This window comes from Heptranchias perlo, unplaced genomic scaffold, assembly GCF_035084215.1.
Source record: "Heptranchias perlo isolate sHepPer1 unplaced genomic scaffold, sHepPer1.hap1 HAP1_SCAFFOLD_1113, whole genome shotgun sequence".
Classification (NCBI taxonomy): Eukaryota; Metazoa; Chordata; class Chondrichthyes; order Hexanchiformes; family Hexanchidae; genus Heptranchias; species Heptranchias perlo.
In genome coordinates, this window is record NW_027138334.1 from 1 (window position 1) to 27,500 (window position 27,500).

At 58.4% G+C, this 27,500-nt stretch overlaps 2 protein-coding genes and 1 long non-coding RNA gene across 5 annotated transcripts in view; 1 reads left to right on the top strand and 2 right to left on the bottom strand.

The window, feature by feature from the left end:
- The first annotated feature begins 776 nt into the window (after positions 1-776).
- LOC137307802 (paxillin-like) lies at positions 777-14,200 on the top strand. The gene is made up of 4 exons (XM_067976916.1): positions 777-958; positions 7,570-7,651; positions 10,258-10,406; positions 13,844-14,200. The coding sequence occupies exons 1-4, from the start codon at positions 953-955 to the stop codon at positions 14,108-14,110; spliced, it is 504 nt and encodes a 167-aa protein (XP_067833017.1). The 5' UTR covers positions 777-952; the 3' UTR covers positions 14,111-14,200.
- A 2,226-nt stretch (positions 14,201-16,426) lies between these two features.
- LOC137307803 (uncharacterized) lies at positions 16,427-17,339 on the bottom strand. The gene is made up of 2 exons (XR_010959230.1): positions 16,811-17,339; positions 16,427-16,732 (listed from the first exon to the last, which is right to left on the bottom strand). It is a non-coding gene; the product is annotated as an uncharacterized lncRNA (long non-coding RNA).
- Positions 17,340-17,453: 114 nt separating this feature from the next.
- Positions 17,454-27,500, bottom strand: part of nif3l1 (NIF3 NGG1 interacting factor 3-like 1 (S. cerevisiae)) — a 17,190-nt gene continuing 7,143 nt past the window's right edge. The window contains exons 1-7 of one of the 3 annotated variants that reach the window (XM_067976917.1): positions 23,091-23,223; positions 21,692-22,147; positions 20,790-20,952; positions 20,415-20,529; positions 18,024-18,162; positions 17,845-17,928; positions 17,454-17,755 (exon numbers count right to left, since the gene is read on the bottom strand). In XM_067976917.1, coding sequence (XP_067833018.1) covers positions 17,571-17,755; positions 17,845-17,928; positions 18,024-18,162; positions 20,415-20,529; positions 20,790-20,952; positions 21,692-22,112 — 1,107 coding nt within the window. In that variant the 5' untranslated portion in view covers positions 22,113-22,147; positions 23,091-23,223 and the 3' untranslated portion in view covers positions 17,454-17,570. Of the gene's footprint in view, positions 17,756-17,844; positions 17,929-18,023; positions 18,163-20,414; positions 20,530-20,789; positions 20,953-21,691; positions 22,148-22,848; positions 22,942-23,090; positions 23,224-27,500 lie in introns of those variants that run through there. The other 2 variants (XM_067976919.1, XM_067976918.1) reach the window with 2 other exon arrangements.

Here is a 27,500-nt window from a genome sequence, read left to right on the forward strand (position 1 = left end):
TACAGCCCCATGAAGGACTTTTTTCGCATGCGGTCACTGTTGTAATGTGGGAAACGCGGCTGCCATTTTGCGCACAGCAAGATCCCACAAACAGCAATGTGAGAATGACCCGGATCATCTGTTTTTTTTTTAGTGATGTTGGTCGAGGGATAAATATCGGCCCCAGGACACCGGGGGAGAACTCCCCCCTGCTCTTCTTCCAATAGTGGCCGTGGGATTTTACGTCCACCTGAGGGGGGCAGACGGGGCCCTCGGTTTAACGTCTCATCCGAAAGACGGCACCTCCGACAGCGCGGCGCTCCCTCGGTACCGACCCTCCGACAGCGCGGCGCTCCCTCGGCACCGACCCTCCGACAGCGCGGCGCTCCCTCGGTACCGACCCTCCGACAGTGCGGCGCTCCCTCAGTACTGACCCTCCGACAGTGCGGCGCTCCCTCAGTACTGACCCTCCGACAGTGCGGCGCTCCCTCGGCACCGACCCTCCGACAGCGCGGCGCTCCCTCGGCACCGACCCTCCGACAGCGCGGCGCTCCCTCGGCACCGACCCTCCGACAGCGCGGCGCTCCCTCGGCACCGACCCTCCGACAGCGCGGCGGTCCCTCGGCACCGACCCTCCGACAGCGCGGCGCTCCCTCGGCACCGACCCTCCGACAGCGCGGCGCTCCCTCGGTACCGGGGCAACCGGGGAGTGTCGTCCTGGATTACGGGGCTCGAGTCTCTGGAGCGCGTGCGGGGCTCGAACCCTCGACCGTCTGTCTGATGCTGTTGGTCCCTCCTCTGACAGCTGGTGACTGCCCTCGGCCAGGCTTGGCACCCCGAGCATTTTGTGTGCGCCCGCTGCCAGAAGGAGATAGGAGGGAGCAATTTCTTCGAGAAGGAAGGGCTTCCGTACTGCGAGAAGGATTACTGGTCCCTCTTCTCCCCGCACTGCGGGCAATGCAACGAGCCCATCATGGACGTGAGTACACGGAGCCCGCAGACACTCGGAGGGGCGGCCCGTCTCGCCGCCGTGAGAATCACTCGCAGGGGAGGGGGGGAGGGAGCGAGGCGGAGGGGTGGGTGAGAGGGAGGGGGAAAGGGGGAAGGGGGCAGAGGGAGTGGCGAGGAACGAGACAGAGGGAGTGGAGGAGAGGGGGAGAGGGAGTGGAGGAGGGGGGGAAGAGGAGAACGAGGCAGAGGGAGTGGAGGAGAGGGGGAAGAGGGGAAAGAGGCAGAGGGAGTGGAGGAGAGGGGGAAGAGGGGAACGAGGCAGAGGGAGTGGAGGAGAGGGGAATGAGGCAGAGGGAGTGGAGGAGAGGGGAACGAGGCAGAGGGAGTGGAGGAGAGGGAAGAGGGGAACGAGGCAGGGGGAAACAAGGCAGAGGGAGTGGAGGAGGGGGAAGAGGGGAACGAGGCAGAGGGAGGAGAGGAGAACGAGGCAGAGGGGGGAGGAGGGGAAGAGGGGAACGAGGCAGAGGGGGAGGAGGGGAAGAGGGGAACGAGGCAGAGGGAGTGAAGGAGCGGGGGAAGAGGGGAACGAGGCAGAGGGAGTGGAGGGGGAAGAGGGGAACGAGGCAGAGGGAGTGAAGGAGCGGGGGGAGAGGGGAACGAGGCAGAGGGAGTGGAGGAGAGGGGAAGAGGGGAACGAGGCAGAGGGAGTGGAGGAGAGGGGGAAGAGGGGAACGAGGCAGAGGGAGTGGAGGAGAGGGAAGAGGGGAACGAGGCAGAGGGAAACAAGGCAGAGGGAGTGGAGGAGGGGGGAAGAGGGGAATGAGGCAGAGAGTGAAGGAGGGGGAAGAGGGGAACGAGGCAGAGGGAGGAGAGGAGAACGAGGCAGAGGGGGGAGGAGGGGAAGAGGGGAACGAGGCAGAGGGAGTGAAGGAGCGGGGGAAGAGGGGAACGAGGCAGAGGGAGTGAAGGAGCGGGGGAAGAGGGGAACGAGGCAGAGGGAGTGGAGGGGGAAGAGGGGAACGAGGCAGAGGGAGTGAAGGAGCGGGGTGAGAGGGGAATGAGGCAGAGGGAGTGGAGGGGGAAGAGGGGAACGAAGCAGGAGGAGGGGGGAAGAGGGGAACGAGGCAGAGGGAGTGGAGGAGGGGGAAAGGGGAACGAGGCAGAGGGAGTGGAGGAGGGGGAAAGGGGAACGAGGCAGAGAGAGTGGAGGAGGGGGAAAGGGGAACGAGGCAGAGGGAGTGGAGGGGGAAGAGGGGAACGAGGCAGAGGGAGTGGAGGGGGAAGAGGGGAACGAGGCAGAGGGAGTGGAGGGGGAAGAGGGGAACGAGGCAGAGGGAGTGGAGGGGGAAGAGGGGAACGAGGCAGAGGGAGTGGAGGGGGAAGAGGGGAACGAGGCAGAGGGAGTGGCGGAGGGGAGAAGAGGGGAACGAGGCAGAGGGAGTGGAGGAGAGGGGAACGAGGTGAACGAGGCAGAGGGAGTGGAGGAGGGGAGAAGAGGGGAACGAGGCAGAGGTGAGTGAGGGAAAGGGGGAAGAGGGGAACGAGGGAGTGAAGGAGCGGGGAACGAGGCAGAGGGAGTGAAGGAGAGGGGGAGAGGGGAACGAGGCAGAGGGAGTGAAGGAGGGGGGGGAGAGGGGAACGAGGCAGAGGGAGTGAAGGGGGGGGAGAGGGGAACGAGGCAGAGGGAGTGAAGGAGGGGGGGGAGAGGGGAACGAGGCAGAGGGAGTGAAGCGGGGGGAGAGGGGAACGAGGCAGAGGGAGTGAAGGGGGGAGAGGGGAACGAGGCAGAGGGAGTGGAGGAGAGGGGGAGAGGGGAACGAGGCAGAGGGAGTGAAGGAGGGGGGGGGGGAGAGGGGAACGAGGCAGAGGGAGTGGAGGAGAGGGGAAGAGGGGAACGAGGCAGAGGGAGTGACGGAGGGGGGGAGAGGGGAACGAGGCAGAGGGAGTGGAGGAGCGGGGAAGAGGGGAACGAGGCAGAGGGAGTGAGGGAGAGGGGGAAGAGGGGAACAAGGCAGAGGGAGTGAGGGAGAGGGGGAAGAGGGGAACGAGGCAGAGGGAGTGAGGGAGAGGGGGAAGAGGGGAACGAGGCAGAGGGAGTGAGGGAGAGGGGGAAGAGGGGAACGAGGCAGAGGGAGTGAGGGAGAGGGGGAAGAGGGGAACGAGGCAGAGGGAGTGAAGGAGCGGGGGGAGAGGGGAACGAGGCAGAGGGAGTGGAGGAGAAGGGGAAGAGGAGAACGAGGCAGAGGGAGTGACGAAGAGGGGAACGAGGCAGAGGGAGTGAAGGAGCGGGGGGAGAGGGGAACGAGGCAGAGGGAGTGGAGGAGAAGGGGAAGGGGGAATGAGGCAGAGGGAGTGGAGGGGGAAGAGGGGAACGAGGCAGAGGGAGTGGAGGATAGGGGAAGAGGAGAACGAGGCAGAGGGACTGGAGGAGAAGGGGAAGGGGGAATGAGGCAGAGGGAGTGGAGGGGGAAGAGGGGAACGAGGCAGAGGGAGTAGAGGAGCGGGGGAGAGGGGAACAAGGCAGAGGGAGTGGAGGAGGGGGGAACGAGGCAGAGGGAAACAAGGCAGAGGGAGTGGAGGAGGGGGAAAGGGGAACGAGGCAGAGGGAGTGGAGGAGGGGGAAAGGGGAACGAGGCAGAGAGAGTGGAGGAGGGGGAAAGGGGAACGAGGCAGAGGGAGTGGAGGGGGAAGAGGGGAACGAGGCAGAGGGAGTGGAGGGGGAAGAGGGGAACGAGGCAGAGGGAGTGGCGGAGGGGAGAAGAGGGGAATGAGGCAGAGGGAGTGGAGGGGGAAGAGGGGAACGAAGCAGAGGGAGTGGAGGAGGGGGGAAGAGGGGAACGAGGCAGAGGGAGTGGAGGAGGGGGAAAGGGGAACGAGGCAGAGGGAGTGGAGGAGGGGGAAAGGGGAACGAGGCAGAGAGAGTGGAGGAGGGGGAAAGGGGAACGAGGCAGAGGGAGTGGAGGGGGAAGAGGGGAACGAGGCAGAGGGAGTGGAGGGGGAAGAGGGGAACGAGGCAGAGGGAGTGGAGGGGGAAGAGGGGAACGAGGCAGAGGGAGTGGCGGAGGGGAGAAGAGGGGAACGAGGCAGAGGGAGTGGAGGAGAGGGGAACGAGGTGAACGAGGCAGAGGGAGTGGAGGAGGGGGGAAGAGGGGAACGAGGCAGAGGGAGTGAGGGAGAGGGGGAAGAGGGGAACGAGGGAGTGAAGGAGCGGGGAACGAGGCAGAGGGAGTGAAGGAGAGGGGGAGAGGGGAACGAGGCAGAGGGAGTGAAGGAGGGGGGGGGGAGAGGGGAACGAGGCAGAGGGAGTGAAGGGGGGGGAGAGGGGAACGAGGCAGAGGGAGTGGAGGAGAGGGGGAGAGGGGAACGAGGCAGAGGGAGTGAAGGGGGGGGGGAGAGGGGAACGAGGCAGAGGGAGTGACGGAGGGGGGGAGAGGGGAACGAGGCAGAGGGAGTGAGGGAGAGGGGGAAGAGGGGAACAAGGCAGAGGGAGTGAGGGAGAGGGGGAAGAGGGGAACGAGGCAGAGGGAGTGAGGGAGAGGGGGAAGAGGGGAACGAGGCAGAGGGAGTGAGGGAGAGGGGGAAGAGGGGAACGAGGCAGAGGGAGTGAGGGAGAGGGGGAAGAGGGGAACGAGGCAGAGGGAGTGAAGGAGCGGGGGAAGAGGGGAACGAGGCAGAGGGAGTGACGGAGGGGGGGAGAGGGGAACGAGGCAGAGGGAGTGGAGGAGCGGGGAAGAGGGGAACGAGGCAGAGGGAGTGAGGGAGAGGGGGAAGAGGGGAACAAGGCAGAGGGAGTGAGGGAGAGGGGGAAGAGGGGAACGAGGCAGAGGGAGTGAGGGAGAGGGGGAAGAGGGGAACGAGGCAGAGGGAGTGAGGGAGAGGGGGGAAGAGGGGAACGAGGCAGAGGGAGTGAGGGAGAGGGGGAAGAGGGGAACGAGGCAGAGGGAGTGAAGGAGCGGGGGGAGAGGGGAACGAGGCAGAGGGAGTGAAGGAGGGGGGAAGAGGGGAACGAGGCAGAGGGAGTGGAGGAGAAGGGGAAGAGGGGAACGAGCCAGAGGGAGTGACGAAGAGGGGAACGAGGCAGAGGGAGTGGAGGATAGGGGAAGAGGAGAACGAGGCAGAGGGACTGGAGGAGAAGGGGAAGGGGGAATGAGGCAGAGGGAGTGGAGGGGGAAGAGGGGAACGAGGCAGAGGGAGTGAAGGAGTGGGGAACGAGGCAGAGGGAGTGGAGGAGGAGGGGAAGAGGGGAACGAGGCACAGGGAGTGGAGGAGGAGGGGAACGAGGCAGAAGGAGTGGAGGAGCGGGGAACGAGGCTGGAGGAACGAGGGAGTGGAGGAGCGAGGGGAGAAGAGGGGAACGAGGCAGAAGGAGTGGAGGAGCGAGGGGAGAAGAGGGGAACGAGGCAGAGGGAGTGGAGGAGCGAGGGGAGAAGAGGGGAACGAGGCAGAAGGAGTGGAGGAGCGAGGGGAGAAGAGGGGAACGAGGCAGAGGGAGTGAGGAAGAGGGAGTGAAGAGGGGAACGAGGCAGAGGGAGTGAAGAGGGGAACGAGGCAGAGGGAGTGGAGGAGAAGGGGAAGAGGGGAAAGAAGCAGAGGGAGTGGAGGAGTGTGGAACGAGGCAGAGGGAGGAGGGGAAGAGGGGAACGATGCAGAGGGGGGAGGAGGGGAAGAGGGGAACGAGGCAGAGGGAGTGGAGGAGGGGGGAAGAGGGGAACGAGGCAGAGGGAGTGGAGGAGGGGGGAAGAGGGGAACGAGGCAGAGGGGAGTGGAGGAGAGGAGAACGAGGCAAAGGGGGGAGGAGGGGAAGAGGGGAACGATGCAGAGGGGGGAGGAGGGGAGGAGGGGAACGAGGCAGAGGGGGGAGGAGGGGAACGAAGCAGAGGGAGTGGAGGAGGGGGAAGAGGGGAACGAGGCAGAGGTAGTGAAGGAAGAGGGGGACGAGGCACAGGGAGTGGAGGAGAAGGGGAAGAGGGGAACGAGGCAGAGGGAGTAGAGGAAGAGGGGAACGAGGCACAGGGAGTGGAGGAGAAGGGGAAGAGGGGAACGAGGCAGAGGGAATGGAGGAGGAGGGGAAGTGGGGAACGAGGAAGAGGGAGTGGAGGAGAGGAGAACGAGGCAAAGTGGGGAGGAGGGGAAGAGGGGAACGATGCAGAGGGGGGAGGAGGGGAAGAGGGGAACGAGGCAGAGGGGGGAGGAGGGGAACGAAGCAGAGGGAGTGGAGGAGGGGGAAGAGGGGAACGAGGCAGAGGGAGTGAAGGAAGAGGGGGACGAGGCACAGGGAGTGGAGGAGAAGGGGAAGAGGGGAACGAGGCAGAGGGAGTAGAGGAAGAGGGGAACGAGGCACAGGGAGTGGAGGAGAAGGGGAAGAGGGGAACGAGGCAGAGGGAATGGAGGAGGAGGGGAAGTGGGGAACGAGGAAGAGGGAGTGGAGGAGCGGGGAAGAGGGGAACGAGGCAGAGGGAGTGGAGGAGGGAGGGGAGAAGAGGGGAACGAGGCAGAGGGAGTGGAGGGGGGGGGAAGAGGGGAACGAGGCAGAAGGAGTGGAGGAGCGGGGAACGAGGCTGGGGGAACGAGGAAGAGGGAGTGGAGGAGCGGGGAACGAGGCAGAGGGAGTGAGGGAGAGGGGGAAGAGGCAGAGGGAGTGGAGGGGGGGGAAGAGGGGAACGAGGCAGAGGGAGTGGAGGGGGAAGAGGGGAACGAGGCAGATGGAGTGGAGGGGGAAGAGGGGAACGAGGCAGAGGGAGTGGAGGGGGAAGAGGGGAACGAGGCAGATGGAGTGAAGGAGCGGGGTGAGAGGGGAACGAGGCAGAGGGAGTGACGGAGGGGGGAAGAGGGGAACGAGGCAGAGGGAGTGACGGAGGGGGGGAACGAACCAGAGGGAGTGACGGAGGGGGGAAGAAGGGAACGAGCCAGAGGGAGTGACGGAGGGGGGGACCGAGGCAGAGGGCGTGACGGAGGGAGTGACGGAGGGGGGAAACGAGGCAGAGGGTGTGACGGAGGGGGGGAACGAGGCAGAGGGAGTGACGGAGGGGGGAAGAGGGGAACGAGCCAGAGGGAGTGACGGAGGGGGGAAGAGGGGAACGAGCCAGAGGGAGTGACGGAGGGGGGGAACGAGGCAGAGGGCGTGACGGAGGGAGTGACGGAGGGGGGGAACGAGGCAGAGGGTGTGACGGAGGGGGGGAACGAGCCAGAGGGAGTGACGGAGGGGGGGAACGAGCCAGAGGGAGTGACGGAGGGGGGGAACGAGCCAGAGGGAGTGACGGAGGGGGGAAGAGGGGAACGAGGCAGAGGGAGTGACGGAGGGGGGGAACGAGCCAGAGGGAGTGACGGAGGGGGGGAACGAGCCAGAGGGAGTGACGGAGGGGGGGAACGAGCCAGAGGGAGTGACGGAGGGGGGGAACGAGGCAGAGGGAGCGACGGAGGGGGGGAACGAGGCAGAGGGAGCGACGGAGGGGGGGAACGAGGCAGAGGGAGCGACGGAGGGGGGGAACGAGGCAGAGGGAGTGACGGAGGGGGGGAACGAGCCAGAGGGAGTGACGGAGGGGGGGAACGAGCCAGAGGGAGTGACGGAGGGGGGGAACGAGCCAGAGCCGATTTACTTCACACCAAGTCTCCCCCTTCCTTTCTTCTCTCCTCCTCCAGAAAATGGTGACTGCTCTGGACCAGAACTGGCATCCGCAACATTTCTGTTGCTTCAAGTGTGGGAGAGCATTCGGAGAGGACGGTGAGAGGGCCAGACGCTTCATCCCCAGTCCCCCAGACGTCTGCCAGGGGCCCCCGTCTACCCATCGGAGGGAGGTCACGGTCCACAGAGCCTCCGGCTTCAGACACTGGCGACCTGGGCTGACCCCTGGTATCCGGGGCCTCACACGAAGGGGAGGCTATCGGTTTGGGCATCGAATTTAGGGGTCTCGGTAACACTGGCACAGGGGTACACTGGATCTGTTACTGGACTAGTAATCCAGAGGGGTACACTGGATCTGTTACTGGACCAGTAATCCAGAGGGGTACACTGGATCTGATACTGGACTAGTAATCCAGAGGGGTACAGTAGTGTAGTGGGTATGTTACTGGACCAGTAATCCAGAGGGGTACACTGGATCTGTTACTGGACCAGTAATCCAGAGGGGTACACTGGATCTGTTACTGGACCAGTAATCCAGAGGGGTACACTGGATCTGTTACTGGACTAGTAATCCAGAGGGGTACAGTAGTGCAGTGGGTCTGTTACTGGACTAGTAATCCAGAGGGGTACAGTAGTGTAGTGATTCTGTTACTGGACTAGTAATCCAGAGGGGTACAGTAGTGCAGTGGGTCTGTTACTGGACTAGTAATCCAGAGGGGTACAGTAGTGTAGTGGTTCTGTTACTGGACTAGTAATCCAGAGGGGTACAGTGGTGTAATGGGTCTGTTACTGGACTAGTAATCCAGAGGGGTACAGTGGTGTAGTGGTTCTGTTACTGGACTAGTAATCCAGAGGGGTACAGTAGTGTAGTGGGTCTGTTACTGGACTAGTAATCCAGAGGGGTACAGTAGTGTAGTGATTCTGTTACTGGACTAGTAATCCAGAGGGGTACAGTAGTGTAGTGGTTCTGTTACTGAACTAGTAATCCAGAGGGGTACAGTAGTGTAGTGATTCTGTTACTGGACTAGTAATCCAGAGTGGTACAGTGGTGTAGTGGGTCTGTTACTGGACTAGTAATCCAGAGGGGTACAGTGGTGTAGTGGGTCTGTTACTGGACTAGTAATCCAGAGGGGTACAGTAGTGTAGTGATTCTGTTACTGGACTAGTAATCCAGAGGGGTACAGTAGTGTAGTGGGTCTGTTACTGGACTAGTAATCCAGAGGGGTACAGTGGTGTAGTGGGTCTGTTACTGGACTAGTAATCCAGAGGGGTACAGTAGTGTCGTGGGTCTGTTACTGGACTAGTAATCGAGAGGGGTACAGTAGTGTAGTGGGTCTGTTACTGGACTAGTAATCCAGAGGGGTACAGTAGTGCAGTGATTCTGATACTGGACTAGTAATCCAGAGGGGTACAGTGGTGTAGTGGGTCTGTTACTGGACTAGTAATCCAGAGGGGTACAGTAGTGTAGTGATTCTGTTACTGGACTAGTAATCCAGAGGGGTACAGTAGTGTAGTGGGTCTGTTACTGGACTAGTAATCCAGAGGGGTACAGTGGTGTAGTGGGTCTGTTACTGGACTAGTAATCCAGAGGGGTACAGTAGTGTCGTGGGTCTAATACCGTACTAGTAATCCAGAGGGGTACAGTAGTGTCGTGGGTCTGTTACTGGACTAGTAATCCAGAGGGGTACAGTAGTGTAGTGATTCTGTTACTGGACTAGTAATCCAGAGGGGTACAGTAGTGTAGTGATTCTGTTACTGGACTAGTAATCCAGAGGGGTACAGTAGTGTAGTGGTTCTGTTACTGGACTAGTAATCCAGAGGGGTACAGTGGTGTAGTGGGTCTGTTACTGGACTAGTAATCTAGAGGGGTACAGTAGTGTAGTGGGTCTGTTACTGGACTAGTAATCCAGAGGGGTACAGTAGTGCAGTGGGTCTGTTACTGGACTAGTAATCCAGAGGGGTACAGTAGTGTAGTGATTCTGATACTGGACTAGTAATCCAGAGGGGTACAGTAGTGCAGTGATTCTGTTACTGGACTAGTAATCCAGAGGGGTACAGTAGTGTAGTGATTCTGTTACTGGACTAGTAATCCAGAGGGGTACAGTAGTGCAGTGATTCTGTTACTGGACTAGTAATCCAGAGGGGTACAGTAGTGTAGTGATTCTGTTACTGGACTAGTAATCCAGAGGGGTACACTGGATCTGTTACTGGACTAGTAATCCAGAGGGGTACACTGCGTCTGTTACTGGACTAGTAATCCAGAGGGGTACACTGGATCTGTTCCTGGACTAGTAATCCAGAGGGGTACACTGGATCTGTTCCTGGACTAGTAATCCAGAGGGGTACAGTAGTGTAGTGGGTCTGTTACTGGACTAGTAATCCAGAGGGGTACAGTAGTGTAGTGATTCTGTTACTGGACTAGTAATCCAGAGGAGTACAGTAGTGTAGTGGGTCTGTTACTGGACTAGTAATCCAGAGGGGCGCAGTGGGTCCGTCACTGGACCAGTAATCCAGAGAGGGGCACAGTGGTGTGGGGGCGGGCCTTAAACCCAGTCAGGATGCTGAGGCCGCAGTGGCCATTTTGGGCCTATTTTCCAGGCTGCGGTTCGTTGTCCGTGTTCGGGCGGTGTGTGGGGGGAGGCGTTTAATTTTGACCCGATGGCGCGCCGGACGTGACGTTAAGATTCATCCGTCCCGCCCCGCAGGTTTCCACGAGCGAGACGGGAAGCCGTACTGCCGGCAAGATTTCTACGACCTCTTCGCCTCCCGTTGCCACGGCTGCAGCCAGGCCATCCTGGAGAACTACATCTCGGCCCTCAACGCCCTCTGGCACCCGGAGTGCTTTGTGTGTCGGGTGAGCGAGCGGGGCGGGGCGGGGCGGGGTTCAAAAATCGGGTGGGATCCTGCTGTGCGGGCGATGCCGGCGGCCATTTTGGGTGGACGATACGGGGGGGGGTGGGTTTCCAGGGGGAGTGTGTCGCGGGGTCAGCAGTCCGATGACTCCGACTGATTGATTGACAGATTCTCCCAGCGCAGGAGAAGGCCATTCGGCCCATCTTGTCGACCCCCAAACTAATCCCACTGCCCCACTCTCTCCCCATAGTCCTGTATCAATCCCCAAACTAATCCCACTGCCCCACTCTCTCCCCATAGCCCTGTATCAATCCCCAAACTAATCCCACTGCCCCGCTCTCTCCCCATAGCCCTGTATCAATCCCCAAACTAATCCCACTGCCCCGCTCTCTCCCCATAGCCCTGTATCGATCCCCAAACTAATCCCACTGCCCCACTCTCTCCCCATAGCCCTGTATCGATCCCCAAACTAATCCCACTGCCCCACTCTCTCCCCATAGCCCTGTATCTATCCCCAAACTAATCCCACTGCCCCACTCTCTCCCCATAGCCCTGTATCAATCCCCAAACTAATCCCACTGCCCCGCTCTCTCCCCATAGCCCTGTATCAATCCCCAAACTAATCCCACTGCCCCACTCTCTCCCCATAGCCCTGTATCGATCCCCAAACTAATCCCACTGCCCCACTCTCTCCCCATAGCCCTGTATCTATCCCCAAACTAATCCCACTGCCCCACTCTCTCCCCATAGCCCTGTATCAATCCCCAAACTAATCCCACTGCCCCACTCTCTCCCCATAGCCCTGTATCAATCCCCAAACTAATCCCACTGCCCCGCTCTCTCCCCATAGCCCTGTATCAATCCCCAAACTAATCCCACTGCCCCGCTCTCTCCCCATAGCCCTGTATCGATCCCCAAACTAATCCCACTGCCCCGCTCTCTCCCCATAGTCCTGTATCGATCCCCAAACTAATCCCACTGCCCCGCTCTCTCCCCATAGCCCTGTATCAATCCCCAAACTAATCCCACTGCCTCACTCTCTCCCCATAGCCCTGTATCAATCCCCAAACTAATCCCACTGCCCCGCTCTCTCCCCATAGCCCTGTATCAATCCCCAAACTAATCCCACTGCCCCGCTCTCTCCCCATAGCCCTGTATCAATCCCCAAACTAATCCCACTGCCCCGCTCTCTCCCCATAGCCCTGTGTCGATCCCCAAACTAATCCCACTGCCCCACTCTCTCCCCATAGCCCTGTATCAATCCCCAAACTAATCCCACTGCCCCACTCTCTCCCCATAGCCCTGTATCAATCCCCAAACTAATCCCACTGCCCCGCTCTCTCCCCATAGCCCTGTATCAATCCCCAAACTAATCCCACTGCCCCACTCTCTCCCCATAGTCCTGTATCGATCCCCAAACTAATCCCACTGCCCCACTCTCTCCCCATAGCCCTGTATCAATCCCCAAACTAATCCCACTGCCCCACTCTCTCCCCATAGCCCTGTATCAATCCCCAAACTAATCCCACTGCCCCGCTCTCTCCCCATAGCCCTGTATCAATCCCCAAACTAATCCCACTGCCCCACTCTCTCCCCATAGCCCTGTATCGATCCCCAAACTGATCCCACTGCCCCGCTCTCTCCCCATAGCCCTGTATCAATCCCCAAACTAATCCCATTGCCCCACTCTCTCCCCATAGCCCCGTATCGATCCCCAAACTAATCCCACTGCCCCGCTCTCTCCCCATAGTCCTGTATCAATCCCCAAACTAATCCCACTGCCCCGCTCTCTCCCCATAGTCCTGTATCAATCCCCAAACTAATCCCACTGCCCCGCTCTCTCCCCATAGTCCTGTATCGATCCCCAAACTAATCCCACTGCCCCACTCTCTCCCCATAGCCCTGTATCAATCCCCAAACTAATCCCACTGCCCCGCTCTCTCCCCATTGCCCTGTATCAATCCCCAAACTAATCCCACTGCCCCGCTCTCTCCCCATAGCCCTGTATCAATCCCCAAACTAATCCCACTGCCCCGCTCTCCCCCATAGCCCTGTATCGATCCCCAAACTAATCCCACTGCCCCACTCTCTCCCCATAGCCCTGTATCAATCCCCAAACTAATCCCACTGCCCCACTCTCTCCCCATAGTCCTGTATCAATCCCCAAACTAATCCCACTGCCCCACTCTCTCCCCATAGTCCTGTATCGATCCCCAAACTAATCCCACTGCCCTGTTCTCTCCCCATAGCCCTGTATCGATCCCCAAACTAATCCCACTGCCCCACTCTCTCCCCATAGCCCTGTATCGATCCCCAAACTGACCCCACTGCCCCGCTCTCTCCCCATAGTCCCGTATCGATCCCCAAACTAATCCCACTGCCCCACTCTCTCCCCATAGCCCTGTATCGATCCCCAAACTAATCCCACTGCCCCGCTCTCTCCCCATAGTCCCGTATCGATCCCCAAACTAATCCCACTGCCCCGCTCTCTCCCCATAGCCCTGTATCAATCCCCAAACTAATCCCACTGCCCCGCTCTCTCCCCATAGCCCTGTATCAATCCCCAAACTAATCCCACTGCCCCGCTCTCTCCCCATAGCCCTGTATCAATCCCCAAACTAATCCCACTGCCCCACTCTCTCCCCATAGCCCTGTATCGATCCCCAAACTGACCCCACTGCCCCGCTCTCTCCCCATGGTCCTGTATCAATCCCCAAACTAATCCCACTGCCATGTTCTCTCCCCATAGCCCTGTATCGATCCCCAAACTAATCCCACTGCCCCGCTCTCTCCCCATAGCCCTGTATCAAACCCCAAACTAATCCCACTGCCCCGCTCTCTCCCCATAGCCCTGTATCGATCCCCAAACGAATCCCACTGCCCCGCTCTCTCCCCATAGCCCTGTATCGATCCCCAAACTAATCCCACTGCCCCGCTCTCTCCCCATAGCCCTGTATCAATCCCCAAACTAATCCCACTGCCCCACTCTCTCCCCATAGCCCTGTATCAATCCCCAAACTAATCCCACTGCCCCGCTCTCTCCCCATAGCCCTGTATCGATCCCCAAACTAATCCCACTGCCCCACTCTCTCCTCATAGCCCTGTATCGATCCCCAAACTAATCCCACTGCCCCACTCTCTCCCCATAGCCCTGTATCAATCCCCAAACTAATCCCACTGCCCCACTCTCTCCCCATAGCCCTGTATCAATCCCCAAACTGACCCCACTGCCCCACTCTCTCCCCGCAGCCCCGTATCGATCCCCAAACTAATCCCACTGCCCCGCTCTCTCCCCAAACTAATCCCCTGGGTGTTGTGGGTGGGTGTGAGGGAGATTCGTGCGGGTTCCAGCGTTAACGCCCGGTGAAAGTCCTTAATTCCACTCACCGCTGTTCCCTTCTCTCTTTCTTTCTTTCCCCCCCAATTCTCCCCCGGCAGGACTGCTACACCCCTTTTGTGAACGGCAGCTTCTTCGAGCACGCGGGCCAGCCCTTCTGCGAGACCCACTACCACAAGAACCGCGGGTCGCTGTGCTCCGGCTGCGAGAAGCCCATCACTGGCCGCTGTATCACCGCCATGGGGAACAAGTTCCACCCCGAGCACTTTGTCTGCGCCTTCTGCCTCAAACAACTCAACAAGGGCACCTTCAAAGAGCAGAACGAGAAGCCGTACTGCCATCACTGCTTCACCAAGCTTTTCGGCTAGACGTCTGGCTCCCCTCCCTCCCTCCGAGTACGGAGTAGCCGGTCGAAATCTGGCCCCAGGCCGTGAGACATTCGAAGTTCGGAGGGGGCGTGGGAAAAGAGTCACTCGGTCTCGTTCTCCGGTATCTGCTCCTCCGTCACTCAGCTTGATTCCCTCTCTAATTCCCGCTCCTCCGTCACTCAGCTTGATTCCCTCTCTAATACCCGCTCCTCCGTCACTCAGCTTGACTCCCTCTCTAATACCCGCTCCTCCGTCACTCAGCTTGACTCCCTCTCTAATACCCCCTGCTCCGTCACTCAGCTTGATTCCCTCTCTAATACCCGCTCCTCCGTCACTCAGCTTGGCTCCCTCTCTAATACCCGCTCCTCCGTCACTCAGCTTGACTCCCTCTCTGATTCCCGCTCCTCCGTCACTCAGCTTGATTCCCTCTCTAATACCCGCTCCTCCGTCACTCAGCTTGATTCCCTCTCTAATACCCGCTCCTCCGTCACTCAGCTTGACTCCCTCTCTAATACCCCCTGCTCCGTCACTCAGCTTGATTCCCTCTCTAATACCCGCTCCTCCGTCACTCAGCTTGGCTCCCTCTCTAATACCCGCTCCTCCGTCACTCAGCTTGACTCCCTCTCTGATTCCCGCTCCTCCGTCACTCAGCTTGACTCCCTCTCTGATTCCCGCTCCTCCGTCACTCAGCTTGACTCCCTCTCCAATACCCGCTCCTCCGTCACTCAGCTTGATTCCCGCTCCTCCGTCACTCAGCTTGATTCCCTCTCTAATACCCGCTCCTCCATCACTCAGCTTGACTCCCTCTCTAATTCCCGCTCCTCCGTCACTCAGCTTGACTCCCTCTCTAATACCCGCTCCTCCGTCACTCAGCTTGATTCCCTCTCTAATACCCGCTCCTCCGTCACTCAGCTTGATTCCCTCTCTAATACCCGCTCCTCCGTCACTCAGCTTGATTCCCTCTCTAATTCCCGCTCCTCCGTCACTCAGCTTGATTCCCTCTCTAATTCCCGCTCCTCCATCACTCAGCTTGATTCCCGCTCCTCCGTCACTCAGCTTGATTCCCTCTCTAATTCCCGCTCCTCCATCACTCAGCTTGATTCCCTCTCTAATTCCCGCTCCTCCGTCACTCAGCTTGACTCCCTCTCTAATACCCGCTCCTCCGTCACTCAGCTTGACTCCCTCTCTAATACCCGCTCCTCCGTCACTCAGCTTGACTCCCTCTCTAATACCCGCTCCTCCGTCACTCAGCTTGATTCCCTCTCTAATTCCCGCTCCTCCGTCACTCAGCTTGACTCCCTCTAATTCCCGCTCCTCCGTCACTCAGCTTGACTCCCTCTCTAATTCCCGCTCCTCCATCACTCAGCTTGACTCCCTCTCTAATTCCCGCTCCTCCGTCACTCAGCTTGATTCCCTCTCTAATATCCGCTCCTCCGTCACTCAGCTTGATTCCCTCTCTATTTCCCGCTCCTCCGTCACTCAGCTTGATTCCCTCTCCAATACCCGCTCCTCCATCACTCAGCTTGACTCCCTCTCCAATACCCGCTCCTCCGTCACTCAGCTTGATTCCCTCTCTAATACCCGCTGCTCCCTCACTCAGCTTGATTCCCTCTCCAATTCCCGCTCCTCCGTCACTCAGCTTGATTCCCTCTCTAATACCCGCTCCTCCATCACTCAGCTTGATTCCCTCTCTAATACCCGCTCCTCCATCACTCAGCTTGACTCCCTCTCTAATTCCCGCTCCTCCGTCACTCAGCTTGACTCCCTCTCCAATTCCCGCTCCTCCGTCACTCAGCTTGACTCCCTCTCTAATTCCCGCTCCTCCGTCACTCAGCTTGACTCCCTCTCCGATACCCGCTGCTCCCTCACTCAGCTTGATTCCCTCTCTATTTCCCGCTGCTCCCTCACTCAGCTTGATTCCCTCTCTATTTCCCGCTGCTCCCTCACTCAGCTTGACTCCCTCTCCAATTCCCGCTCCTCCGTCACTCAGCTTGATTCCCTCTCTAATACCCCCTGCTCCATCACTCAGCTTGATTCCCTCTCTAATACCCGCTGTGTACTCCACACGTACAGGAGCCGACCCCGAGACACACACGGGCCGTACGGCCATGGCCAGAGTCTCTCCCTGTGTATAAACTGTCCCTCGGCCGGAGATTAACTCACGTACTCCCCCCAGCCTCTTGTACGCCTCCTATAATCGAGCCAGACCGGTGAACGCTCAGTATAATCACAGCCAGTTAAACCCCCTCTGTTTCACGTTTGTAATCCTGCAAATCACAAAATTACCTCTTCAGATAAACCACGCAATTACTGGTCTCCGGTGTTTCATTTTTTATTTTGAGAACAGTTCAAATAGTCACCAGGCCCGACTGCTCTCAGCGAAGGGGGGAGTGGAGCCAGTCGAGGGACGTCCCATGGAGGTGAACGCCGGGCGAGTACGAAGGGAGCCCGAGGGAGGGGAGACGCACCCCGGGTATTGGAGGGGCCTCGCCCCCTGGCACTCGAAGAGCGGGCTTTGGGGGTGGGGGAGGAGGAGAAGGCACAGGAGGGACTTTCGGGAGGGCGATGGTTGGAGAACGGGAGAGGGACGGGGGTACAGAGAAAATGGAGGTACAGAGATACCTCCCCCGTACCGGCTCGCCCTCCGTCTGCCTCCCCGGCACTCAGCACCTCCCTCTCGTCCCTCCCTCTCATGTTCACCTCCCTCCCTCCACCTCCTCACTTTCCTTCCCCACTTTTTCCTCCACACATTCCCTCCTTCCCTCCCCTCTCCCTCTCTCCCCTCCTCACATTCCTTCCCTCCCCCATTCGCTCTCTCTCTCCCTCCCTCCCCATCTCACATTCCTTCCCTCCCCCATTCGCTCTCTCTCTCCCTCCCTCCTCTCCTCACATTCATTCCCTTCCTCTCCCCCCATTCGCTCTCTCTCTCCCTCCCTCCCCATCTCACATTCCTTCCCTCCCCCATTCGCTCTCTCTCTCCCTCCCTCCCCATCTCACATTCCTTCCCTCCCCCATTCGCGCTCTCTCTCCCTCCCCTCCTCACATTCATTCCCTTTCTCTCCCTCCCTCCCTCCCCTCCTCACATTCATTCCCTCCCCCATTCGCTCGCTCTCTCTCTCTCTCTCTCCCCTCCTCACATTCATTCCCTCCCTCCCATTCCTTCCCTCCCTCCCCCCCCCCTCCCCCATTTGCTCGCTCGCTCTCTCCCTCCCTCCCCTCCCTCCCATTCCTTCCCTCCCTCCCCCATTTGCTCACTCGCTCTCTTCCCTCCCTCCCCTCCTCACATTCCTTCCCTCCCCCCATTTGCTCTCTCTCTCCCTCCCTCCCCCCCCCTTCCCCCTCCCATTCCCTCCCTCGGGCTCAAGTTGAGATGACCCCTCTCCCAGCCCCCGACAAACCGCAGCGATCGTCTGATCGAGAAGGGCCTCTGAGCTCCTCCTCCTCCTCCTCCTCCCGCCCCTCAGATCACGGCGAGGGGGTCGCGGTCGGCCGTCGACCGGCAGACCGCGACGAGGCCGCTGAGGCGGAGGGCGAGGAGGTCGCGCAGCTCGGTCAGGAACCCACGCTCCGAGTTGCTGTGCTCGCAGAGGATCACCGTCGTCCCGGCAGCGACCGCGTCCAGCACCTCGTGATGGGACATCTCCCCTGGAAACAGAAAAACAAGGTGAGACTCGGCCCCCGGGACCCCCCCCCCCGCGTCTCTCGAGGTGGGCGCGGGGCGCGGGCGGGCTTACCGGTGAGGTACAGGTCGGCCTTGACGTCCCGGACGACGCTGGCCCCCGATCCAGCGCAGACTGCGGCCGTCGTCACCATCGAGTCTGGAACGAGAGGGCGCAGTCAGCAAAGGTCACGTGACAGTCCCGCCGCCCCCCCGGCCCGGGGGTCGTAACCCCGGCCAGTCGACATTACTCACCCAGCGTGCTGCCGGCCCCCAGCGCCAGGCGGAGGTGGGGCAGCCCGAGGTGATCCTTGACTCGCTCGACGAGGGTTCGGATGGAGGACGCCTCCCTCAGGGTGCAGAAGCGGCCCATTCCGGTGTCTGGGAGCGGGGGCTGTCGGGCAGCGAAGGAGAGGTCACAGAGTCAGTGCTGGGACACTCAGTCCTGTTATACACACACAGTCAGTGCTGGGACTCTCAGTCCTGTTATACACACAGTCAGTGCTGGGACACTCAGTCCTGTTATACACACAGTCAGTGCTGGGACACTCAGTCCTGTTATACACACAGTCAGTGCTGGGACACTCAGTCCTGTTATACACACAGTCAGTGCTGGGACACTCAGTCCTGTTATACACACACAGTCAGTGCTGGGACACTCAGTCCTGTTATACACACACAGTCAGTGCTGGGACACTCAGTCCTGTTATACACACAGTCAGTGCTGGGACACTCAGTCCTGTTATACACACAGTCAGTGCTGGGACACTCAGTCCTGTTATACACACACAGTCAGTGCTGGGACACTCAGTCCTGTTATATACACAGTCAGTGCTGGGACACTCAGTCCTGTTATACACACAGTCAGTGCTGGGACTCTCAGTCCTGTTATACACACAGTCAGTGCTGGGACACTCAGTCCTGTTATACACACAGTCAGTGCTGGGACTCTCAGTCCTGTTATACACACAGTCAGTGCTGGGACACTCAGTCCTGTTATACACACAGTCAGTGCTGGGACACTCAGTCCTGTTATACACACAGTCAGTGCTGGGACACTCAGTCCTGTTATACACACAGTCAGTGCTGGGACACTCAGTCCTGTTATACACACAGTCAGTGCTGGGACACTCAGTCCTGTTATACACACAGTCAGTGCTGGGACACTCAGTCCTGTTATACACACAGTCAGTGCTGGGACACTCAGTCCTGTTATACACACAGTCAGTGCTGGGACACTCAGTCCTGTTATACACACAGTCAGTGCTGGGACACTCAGTCCTGTTATACACACAGTCAGTGCTGGGACTCTCAGTCCTGTTATACACACAGTCAGTGCTGGGACACTCAGTCCTGTTATACACACAGTCAGTGCTGGGACACTCAGTCCTGTTATACACACAGTCAGTGCTGGGACACTCAGTCCTGTTATACACACACTCAGTGCTGGGACACTCAGTCCTGTTATACACACAGTCAGTGCTGGGACTCTCAGTCCTGTTATACACACAGTCAGTGCTGGGACTCTCAGTCCTGTTATACACACAGTCAGTGCTGGGACACTCAGTCCTGTTATACACACAGTCAGTGCTGGGACTCTCAGTCCTGTTATACACACAGTCAGTGCTGGGACTCTCAGTCCTGTTATACACACAGTCAGTGCTGGGACACTCAGTCCTGTTATACACACAGTCAGTGCTGGGACACTCAGTCCTGTTATACACACAGTCAGTGCTGGGACACTCAGTCCTGTTCACACACAGTCAGTGCTGGGACACTCAGTCCTGTTATACACACAGTCAGTGCTGGGACACTCAGTCCTGTTATACACACAGTCAGTGCTGGGACACTCGGTCCTGTTATACACACAGTCAGTGCTGGGACACTCGGTCCTGTTATACACACAGTCAGTGCTGGGACACTCAGTCCTGTTATACACACAGTCAGTGCTGGGACACTCAGTCCTGTTATACACACAGTCAGTGCTGGGACACTCAGTCCTGTTATACACACAGTCAGTGCTGGGACACTCAGTCCTGTTATACACACAGTGCTGGGACACTCAGTCCTGTTATACACACAGTCAGTGCTGGGACACTCAGTCCTGTTATACACACAGTCAGTGCTGGGACACTCAGTCCTGTTATACACACAGTCAGTGCTGGGACACTCAGTCCTGTTATACACAGTCAGTGCTGGGACACTCAGTCCTGTTATACACACAGTCAGTGCTGGGACTCTCAGTCCTGTTATACACACAGTCAGTGCTGGGACACTCAGTCCTGTTCTACACACAGTCAGTGCTGGGACACTCAGTCCTGTTACACACACAGTCAGTGCTGGGACACTCAGTCCTGTTATACACACAGTCAGTGCTGGGACTCTCAGTCCTGTTATACACACAGTCAGTGCTGGGACACTCAGTCCTGTTATACACACAGTCAGTGCTGGGACACTCAGTCCTGTTCTACACACAGTCAGTGCTGGGACACTCAGTCCTGTCTACACACAGTCAGTGCTGGGACACTCAGTCCTGTTCTACACACAGTCAGTGCTGGGACACTCAGTCCTGTTATACACACAGTCAGTGCTGGGACACTCAGTCCTGTTCTACACACAGTCAGTGCTGGGACTCTCTCCCCTCACCTTCTGCAGCTCGACGATCTCCAAGGTCCGGTACAGCTCCTCGAACTCCCGGAGCATCCTCACGGCCTCGACGAGGGCCTTCTCCGAACAGCTGAGCGACAGCCGGACGCCGGAACTGCGCAGCGAAATTGGAAAAAAAAAAAACACCAATTCAGGAAACGGCCGGCTGCAACGGGGGACCAGCCCGCGAAACGCTCCAGCCGACCCAGAGCTGTGGGCCGGGAGGGCGGAGGGAGAGGGCGTGCTGGGAACCGCGGAGCAGGAATGGGCCCGGGCTGGGCCAGGCGGCCTGTCGAGGGAGCCCCGCGATGCCCCCCACAGTCGAATAGCCCCCACCCACCCAGCAAACGACCGAAGGCTAGAAAATTCCGGTACCTGACGGTAGCCGTGACGACGCTGATCCCGTCCATCGCCCGGAACCGGGCCAACAGTGAGGCAGAGTCGAAGGAGGCTGGTACAGTCACGTCCAGCCGACGGGAGGCAGGGGTCGGGAAGGAGTCACTCGTGGAGGTCGTGAGAGGGATGGTTGAACAGTCGCCTGAGAGGGAGAGAGAGCATGTGAGGCAGAGAGAGAGGGAGAGTGAGGAGCCCATAGGGACAGTGCAGAGGGAGCTTTACTCTGTATCTAACCCTGTACCTGCCCTGGGAGTGTTTGATGGGACAGTGTAGAGGGAGCTTTACTCTGTATCTAACCCTGTACCTGCCCTGGGAGTGTTTGATGGGACAGTGTAGAGGGAGCTTTACTCTGTATCTAACCCTGTACCTGCCCTGGGAGTGTTTGACGGGACAGTGTAGAGGGAGCTTTACTCTGTATCTAACCCAGTACCTGCCCTGGGAGTGTTTGATGGGACAGTGTAGAGGGAGCTTTACTCTGTATCTAACCCTGTACCTGCCCTGGGAGTGTTTGACGGGACAGTGTAGAGGGAGCTTTACTCTGTATCTCACCCTGTACCTGCCCTGGGAGTGTTTGATGGGACAGTGTAGAGGGAGCTTTACTCTGTATCTAACCCTGTACCTGCCCTGGGAGTGTTTGACGGGACAGTGTAGAGGGAGCTTTACTCTGTATCTAACCCTGTACCTGCCCCTGGGAGTGTTTGATGGGACAGTGTAGAGGGAGCTTTACTCTGTATCTAACACTGTACCTGCCCTGGGAGTGTTTGATGGGACAGTGTAGAGGGAGCTTTACTCTGTATCTAACCCTGTACCTGCCCTGGGAGTGTTTGATGGGACAGTGTAGAGGGAGCTTTACTCTGTATCTCACCCTGTGCTGTACTCACCGAGCCCCCTTGCCAGCCAGTCATTTACCCCGTCAGGCAGGGCATCGAACGCTGTATGCGGGGAGTAAATGGCCACCCGATTCTCCAGTGCCCGGACAATTAGCCGCTCCTTCCAGGTCGCCATGGTGACCCGTCGGAGGGGGCGGAAAAGCGGGGGATGGTACGCCAAGATGAACTGGGCCGGGAGGCCGAGCGCCTCCTCCATCACCTCCTCCGTCAGGTCGTTGGTCAGCAGCAGGGTGCGGACGACATGAGGGGCGCTGGGCTCCACCAGCAGGCCCACGTTGTCCCAGCTGGCGGCCAGAGACGGGGGCGCCAGCCGGTCGAGGGCGGAGACGACAGACGACAGCTCCATCAGGGGTCGGGGGCTCGGTCCCAGTCCCAGGGGTCGGCGGAGCAGACGGACTCTCCGGAGCAGCATGCGGAGGGGGGCCCCGCCCGACGTCACCACCGGCTCTGAAAGAGGAGGGGAGAAGTCAGTCGCCCCCGCCGGTTATTCAACTGCGCGGGGCATCGCAAGCCAGACTCGGGCCTTCTGCGCACCCCAGGTTCCAGCCCACCGACGCTCTCCCCTATCGTGGACTCCACCGGCCCATTTAATCTCCTCCCGCAGCCCTCACCCGTGCGCTCTGCCCCCCTCCAGACTATTTATTCCAATGGGATCCCGGCCGAATTCCAGTCTTGCCCCCATCTGCTGCCCCCCCTCCTCGTATCCCGAGTCCCGTTCACCCATCGTCCCCTCCCTGTGCTGGCTGACCCACACTGGCACCCGGTCCGGAAACGCCTCGGTTTTAAAATTCTCCACCCTCGAGTGCAAACGCCCTCGCCTCCCTCTCCCTCCTCCTCCTCCTCCTCCTCCTCCTGCCCCTCCGACCCACTCTACGCTCCTCCGATTTGGGGCTCGCGTCCGTCGGGAGCCGGGCCCTAAGCTCTGGAATTCCCTCCTTAAAACATCTCCACCTCCCTCCCTCCCTCCCTCACTCACTCTCCTCCTGCAGAGGTGCAGCCATACCTGGTTGAATAGACCCCCGACCCACTCTGCGCTCCTCCAATTCAGGGCTCGCGTCCATCGGGAGCCGGGCCCTAAGCTCTGGAATTCCCTCCCGAAACCATCTCCACCTCTCCCTCCCTCTCCTCCTGCAGAGGTGCAGCCACACCTGGTTGAATAGACCCCACCGACACTCTCCGCGCTCCTCCAATTCAGTGGCCGTGCCTTCAGCCGCCGGGCCCCAAGCTCTGGAATTCCCTCCTTAAACCATCTCCACCTCTCCCTCTCTCCCTCCCTCTCCTCCTGCAGAGGTGCAGCCACACCTGGTTGAATAGACCCCCTCCCTCAAACCTGCCCCATTGACACTGTGGCAGATAATAAAAAGATTAATGCTGTTTAGCAGAAATGCACCTGGTTGATTTTTGCAATTTGAAGTTTTAAATGTAAAAAATAAACTTTAAAAAACTTTAGAGTGAAATCTGCGCCCTGATGGGGGGGGCTGTCTTCATCACTTCCGGGTTCAGCACTTCCGGGTGCAATACTTCCGGGTTCCTTACTTCCGCCTCTGCGCAGTCGCTCCAGCCAGGACGGTGGCTGCCGAGGGCCAAAGGGCGTTTTTTTTTCTCTCAGTTCGAATCTCTTAAAGGGGCCGCACCCCACGCACAGGGGGTCGGTCTGGACACGTCAGAGAGGTGCAGAAACACCCAGAGACTCCAGTCTGGGAATTAATAGAGGGGATTAAATGGGTGGGGGGAGTCCATGATAGGGGAGAGTGTACACGGGGCTGTGGGAGGGGATTAAATGGGTGGGGGGAGTCCATGATAGGGGAGAGTCCATGATAGGGGAGAGTGTACACGGGGCTGTGGGAGGGGATTAAATGGGTGGGGAGAGTCCATGATAGGGGAGAGTGCACACGGGCTGTGGGAGGAGATTAAATGGGTGGGGAGAGTCCATGATAGGGGAGAGTGTACACGGGCTGTGGGAGGAGATTAAATGGGTGGGGAGAGTCCATGATAGGGGAGAGTGTACACGGGCTGTGGGAGGAGATTAAATGGGTGGGGAGAGTCCATGATAGGGGAGAGTCCATGATAGGGGACAGTGTACACGGGCTGTGGGAGGAGATTAAATGGGTGGGGAGAGTCCATGATAGGGGAGAGTGTACACGGGCTGTGGGAGGAGATTAAATGGGTGGGGGGAGTCCATGATAGGGGAGAGTGTACACGGGCTGTGGGAGGAGATTAAATGGGTGGGGAGAGTCCATGATAGGGGAGAGTGTACACGGGCTGTGGGAGGAGATTAAATGGGTGTGGAGAGTCCATGATAGGGGAGAGTCCATGATAGGGGACAGTGTACATGGGCTGTGGGAGGAATGTTTCGATGGGCCGAATGCCCCTTTCGTGTTCATACTTCAGATTCCATTTTCCTTCCTCAGGATCTTCTCCGGTTTGCTGCGGTCCCATTGGCTGGGACTGATCAGGGAATGTTTTGGCCGCTCACAACTTTGATGTACACATGCAAGCACGTGAGAAAGAACTCGCATTTATATACACATACATATACACACACATGCATGTACATATACACACACATACATATACACACACATATACATGTACACACATACATACACATATGTATACACACATACATATACACGCATACATATACATGCATACATATATATATACACACGTACATATACACACACATACATATGCATACATACATATATACACACATGTACATATACACACACATATATACACACACATACATATGCATACATACATATATACACACACGGACATATACACACATATACATGTACACACATACACATACATGTATACACACATACATATATACACACAAACACATACATGCTTACATACATACACGTACATATACACACATACATATGCACATATACATGCATACATACATATATACACACTCGTACATATACACACACAAATACACACACACCACACATACACATACAGACACGCACATATACAGACACGCACATATACAGCCATGCACATATACACTCGCGCACGCACACACAAACATACTCACACACAGAAGGCAAAGGAAACTGTGGTATTTCTGGGAACCATAAAATGTACAAACTTTATTTCCTGTCACTTTTACAAAAAGCAGACAGCCGGTCCCATTTCTCGGACACACAGTGAATCTCGGTGACGGAGTGTCAGGGGACAGGGAGGCCGGCTTGTGAAGTGATGTCAGTTTAGTGGATTCTGCCCTCGTGCTGAACTGGGAGGGGACTCAGAAACTCCCCCTCCCCCTTCCCAACCTCCCCCCTCCCCTCCCTCACTCCCCTCCCTCACTCCCCTCCCTCACTCCCCGGCCGACCGACCGGCCAGTGTTTAACAGTCACCCCTGGGGACACTGAGTGGATCGGGGGAGGTCGTAAAATCCTCGCCCGGTCTCCAACTTGTGGGGGATTCTGAAGATTCTCGTCCCCTTTTAGCACACTCACACACTCACTCACACTCACACACTCACTCACACTCACTCACTCACACTCACTCACACACTCACTCACACTCGCACACATACACAGCTCACTCTCTCACTCACTCACTCACTCACACTCACAGACACACACACACACTCACTCACTCACACTCACAGACACACACACACACTCACTCACACTCACAGACACACACTCACACACACACACACTCACTCACTCACACACACTCGCACACATACACACACTCACACACATACACACTCACTCACACACACTCGCACACTCACTCACACACACTCGCACACTCACACACTCACTCACACTCACAGACACACACACACTCACAGACACACTCACACACTCACTCACACACTCACACACACACACTCACAGACACACACACACACTCACTCACACTCACAGACACACACTCACTCACACACACACTCGCACACATACACACTCACTCACACACTCACTCACACTCAGACACACTCGCACACATACACAGCTCACTCTCTCACTCACACACTCACACACTCACAGACACACTCACTCACTCACACACCCTCTCTCTCACACTCTCTGTCTCACACTCACTCTCTCTCACTCACTCTCTCACACCCTCTCTCTCACACTCATTCACACTCTCTGTCTCACACTCTCCCACACTCACTCGCACACTCTCAATCTCACTCACACACTCACAGGGTGCAGTCCCCAATGCCCACCACCAGGCAGCGCTGTCCCACAGCAGCCACTCGGCGCTACACCGCCCCCCTGTTGGTCAGAAGCAGAACTCCACGATGAAGCCCCCTCCTCCCTTTTCCCCCCCACCCCGGGGGGGGTGAGGAGATGAGCCCCTCCCGACCCCACCCTCCCCAAACCTCACCGAGACCAGCGGAGACACCCCCGTCTCAGCCTTTGTCCCCTCTGAAGCCCTCCCCCGTCCCCCAGATCAGCATTCGAACGCACCCAGCGGCGGGCACGGTGCAGAGCGGGTAGGAACGGGAGGCCGTTCAGCCCCTCCAGCCTGTTCCCTCCCTCCCCCTCCCCACATTCAATCAGATCACGGCCGACCTTCGACCTCAACTCCACTTTCCCCCCTCGATCCCCGTATCCCTCGATCCCCCTCGAGTCCAAAAACCTCAGCCTTGAATACACTCAAGGACTGAGCATCGCAGCCCTCTGGGGGAGGGAATTCCAAAGATTCGCCACCCTCTGAGTGAAGAAATTCCTCCTCATCTCAATCTTGGATGGCCGACCCCTTATCCTGAGACTATGACCCCCGAGTTCTAGACTCGCTAGCCCTGGGGAAACAGCCTCTCAGCATCGACCCTGTCAAACCCCCTCAGAATCTGACATGTTTCAATGAGATCACCTCTCATTCATCCAAACTCCAGAGAGTCTCGGCCCATTCTACTCAATCTCTCCTCGTAGGACAACCCTCTCATCCCAGGAATCAATCTGGTGAACCTTCGTTGCACTGCCTCTAAGGCGAGTATATCCTTCCTTAGATAAGGAGACCGAAACTGTACGCAGTGCTCCAGGTGAGGTCTCACCAAAACCCTGTACAATTGGAGCAAGACTTCCTCACTCTTGGACTCCAACTCCCTTTATGTGGAGAGACATCACCCCTGAATGGCCAAGCTCTAATTTTAAGGTTATGCCCCCTTGTTCTGGACTCTCCCACCAGAGGAAGTACCGAGGGAGCGCCGCACTGTCGGAGGGTCAGTACTGAGGGAGCGCCGCACTGTCGGAGGGTCGGTACTGAGGGAACGCCGCACTGTCGGAGGGTCAGTACTGAGGGAGCGCCGCACTGTCGGAGGGTCGGTACTGAGGGAGCGCCGCACTGTCGGAGGGTCAGTACTGAGGGAGCGCCGCACTGTCGGAGGGTCGGTACCGAGGGAGCGCCGCGCTGTCGGAGGGTCGGTACCGAGGGAGCGCCGCACTGTCGGAGGGTCGGTACCGAGGGAGCGCCGCACTGTCGGAGGGTCGGTACTGAGGGAGCGCCGCACTGTCGGAGGGTCGGTACCGAGGGAGCGCCGCACTGTCGGAGGGTCGGTACTGAGGGAGCGCCGCACTGTCGGAGGGTCAGTACCGAGGGAGCGCCGCGCTGTCGGAGGGTCAGTACCGAGGGAGCGCCGCGCTGTCGGAGGGTCGGTACTGAGGGAGCGCCGCACTGTCGGATGGTCAGTACTGAGGGAGCACCGCACTGTCGGATGGTCAGGACTGAGGGAGCGCCGCACTGTCGGAGGGTCCGTACCGAGGGAGCGCCGCGCTGTCGGAGGGTCGGTACCGAGGGAGCGCCGCGCTGT

What these genes read in the sequence shown, in the direction of transcription:
- LOC137307802 (XM_067976916.1), top strand. An exon ending in GAGAGCATTCGGAGAGGACG is followed by an intron (nt 7,652 to 10,257) that starts GTGAGAGGGCCA and finishes CCCGCCCCGCAG; the next exon opens with GTTTCCACGAGCGAGACGGG. An exon ending in CGGAGTGCTTTGTGTGTCGG is followed by an intron (nt 10,407 to 13,843) that starts GTGAGCGAGCGG and finishes CTCCCCCGGCAG; the next exon opens with GACTGCTACACCCCTTTTGT.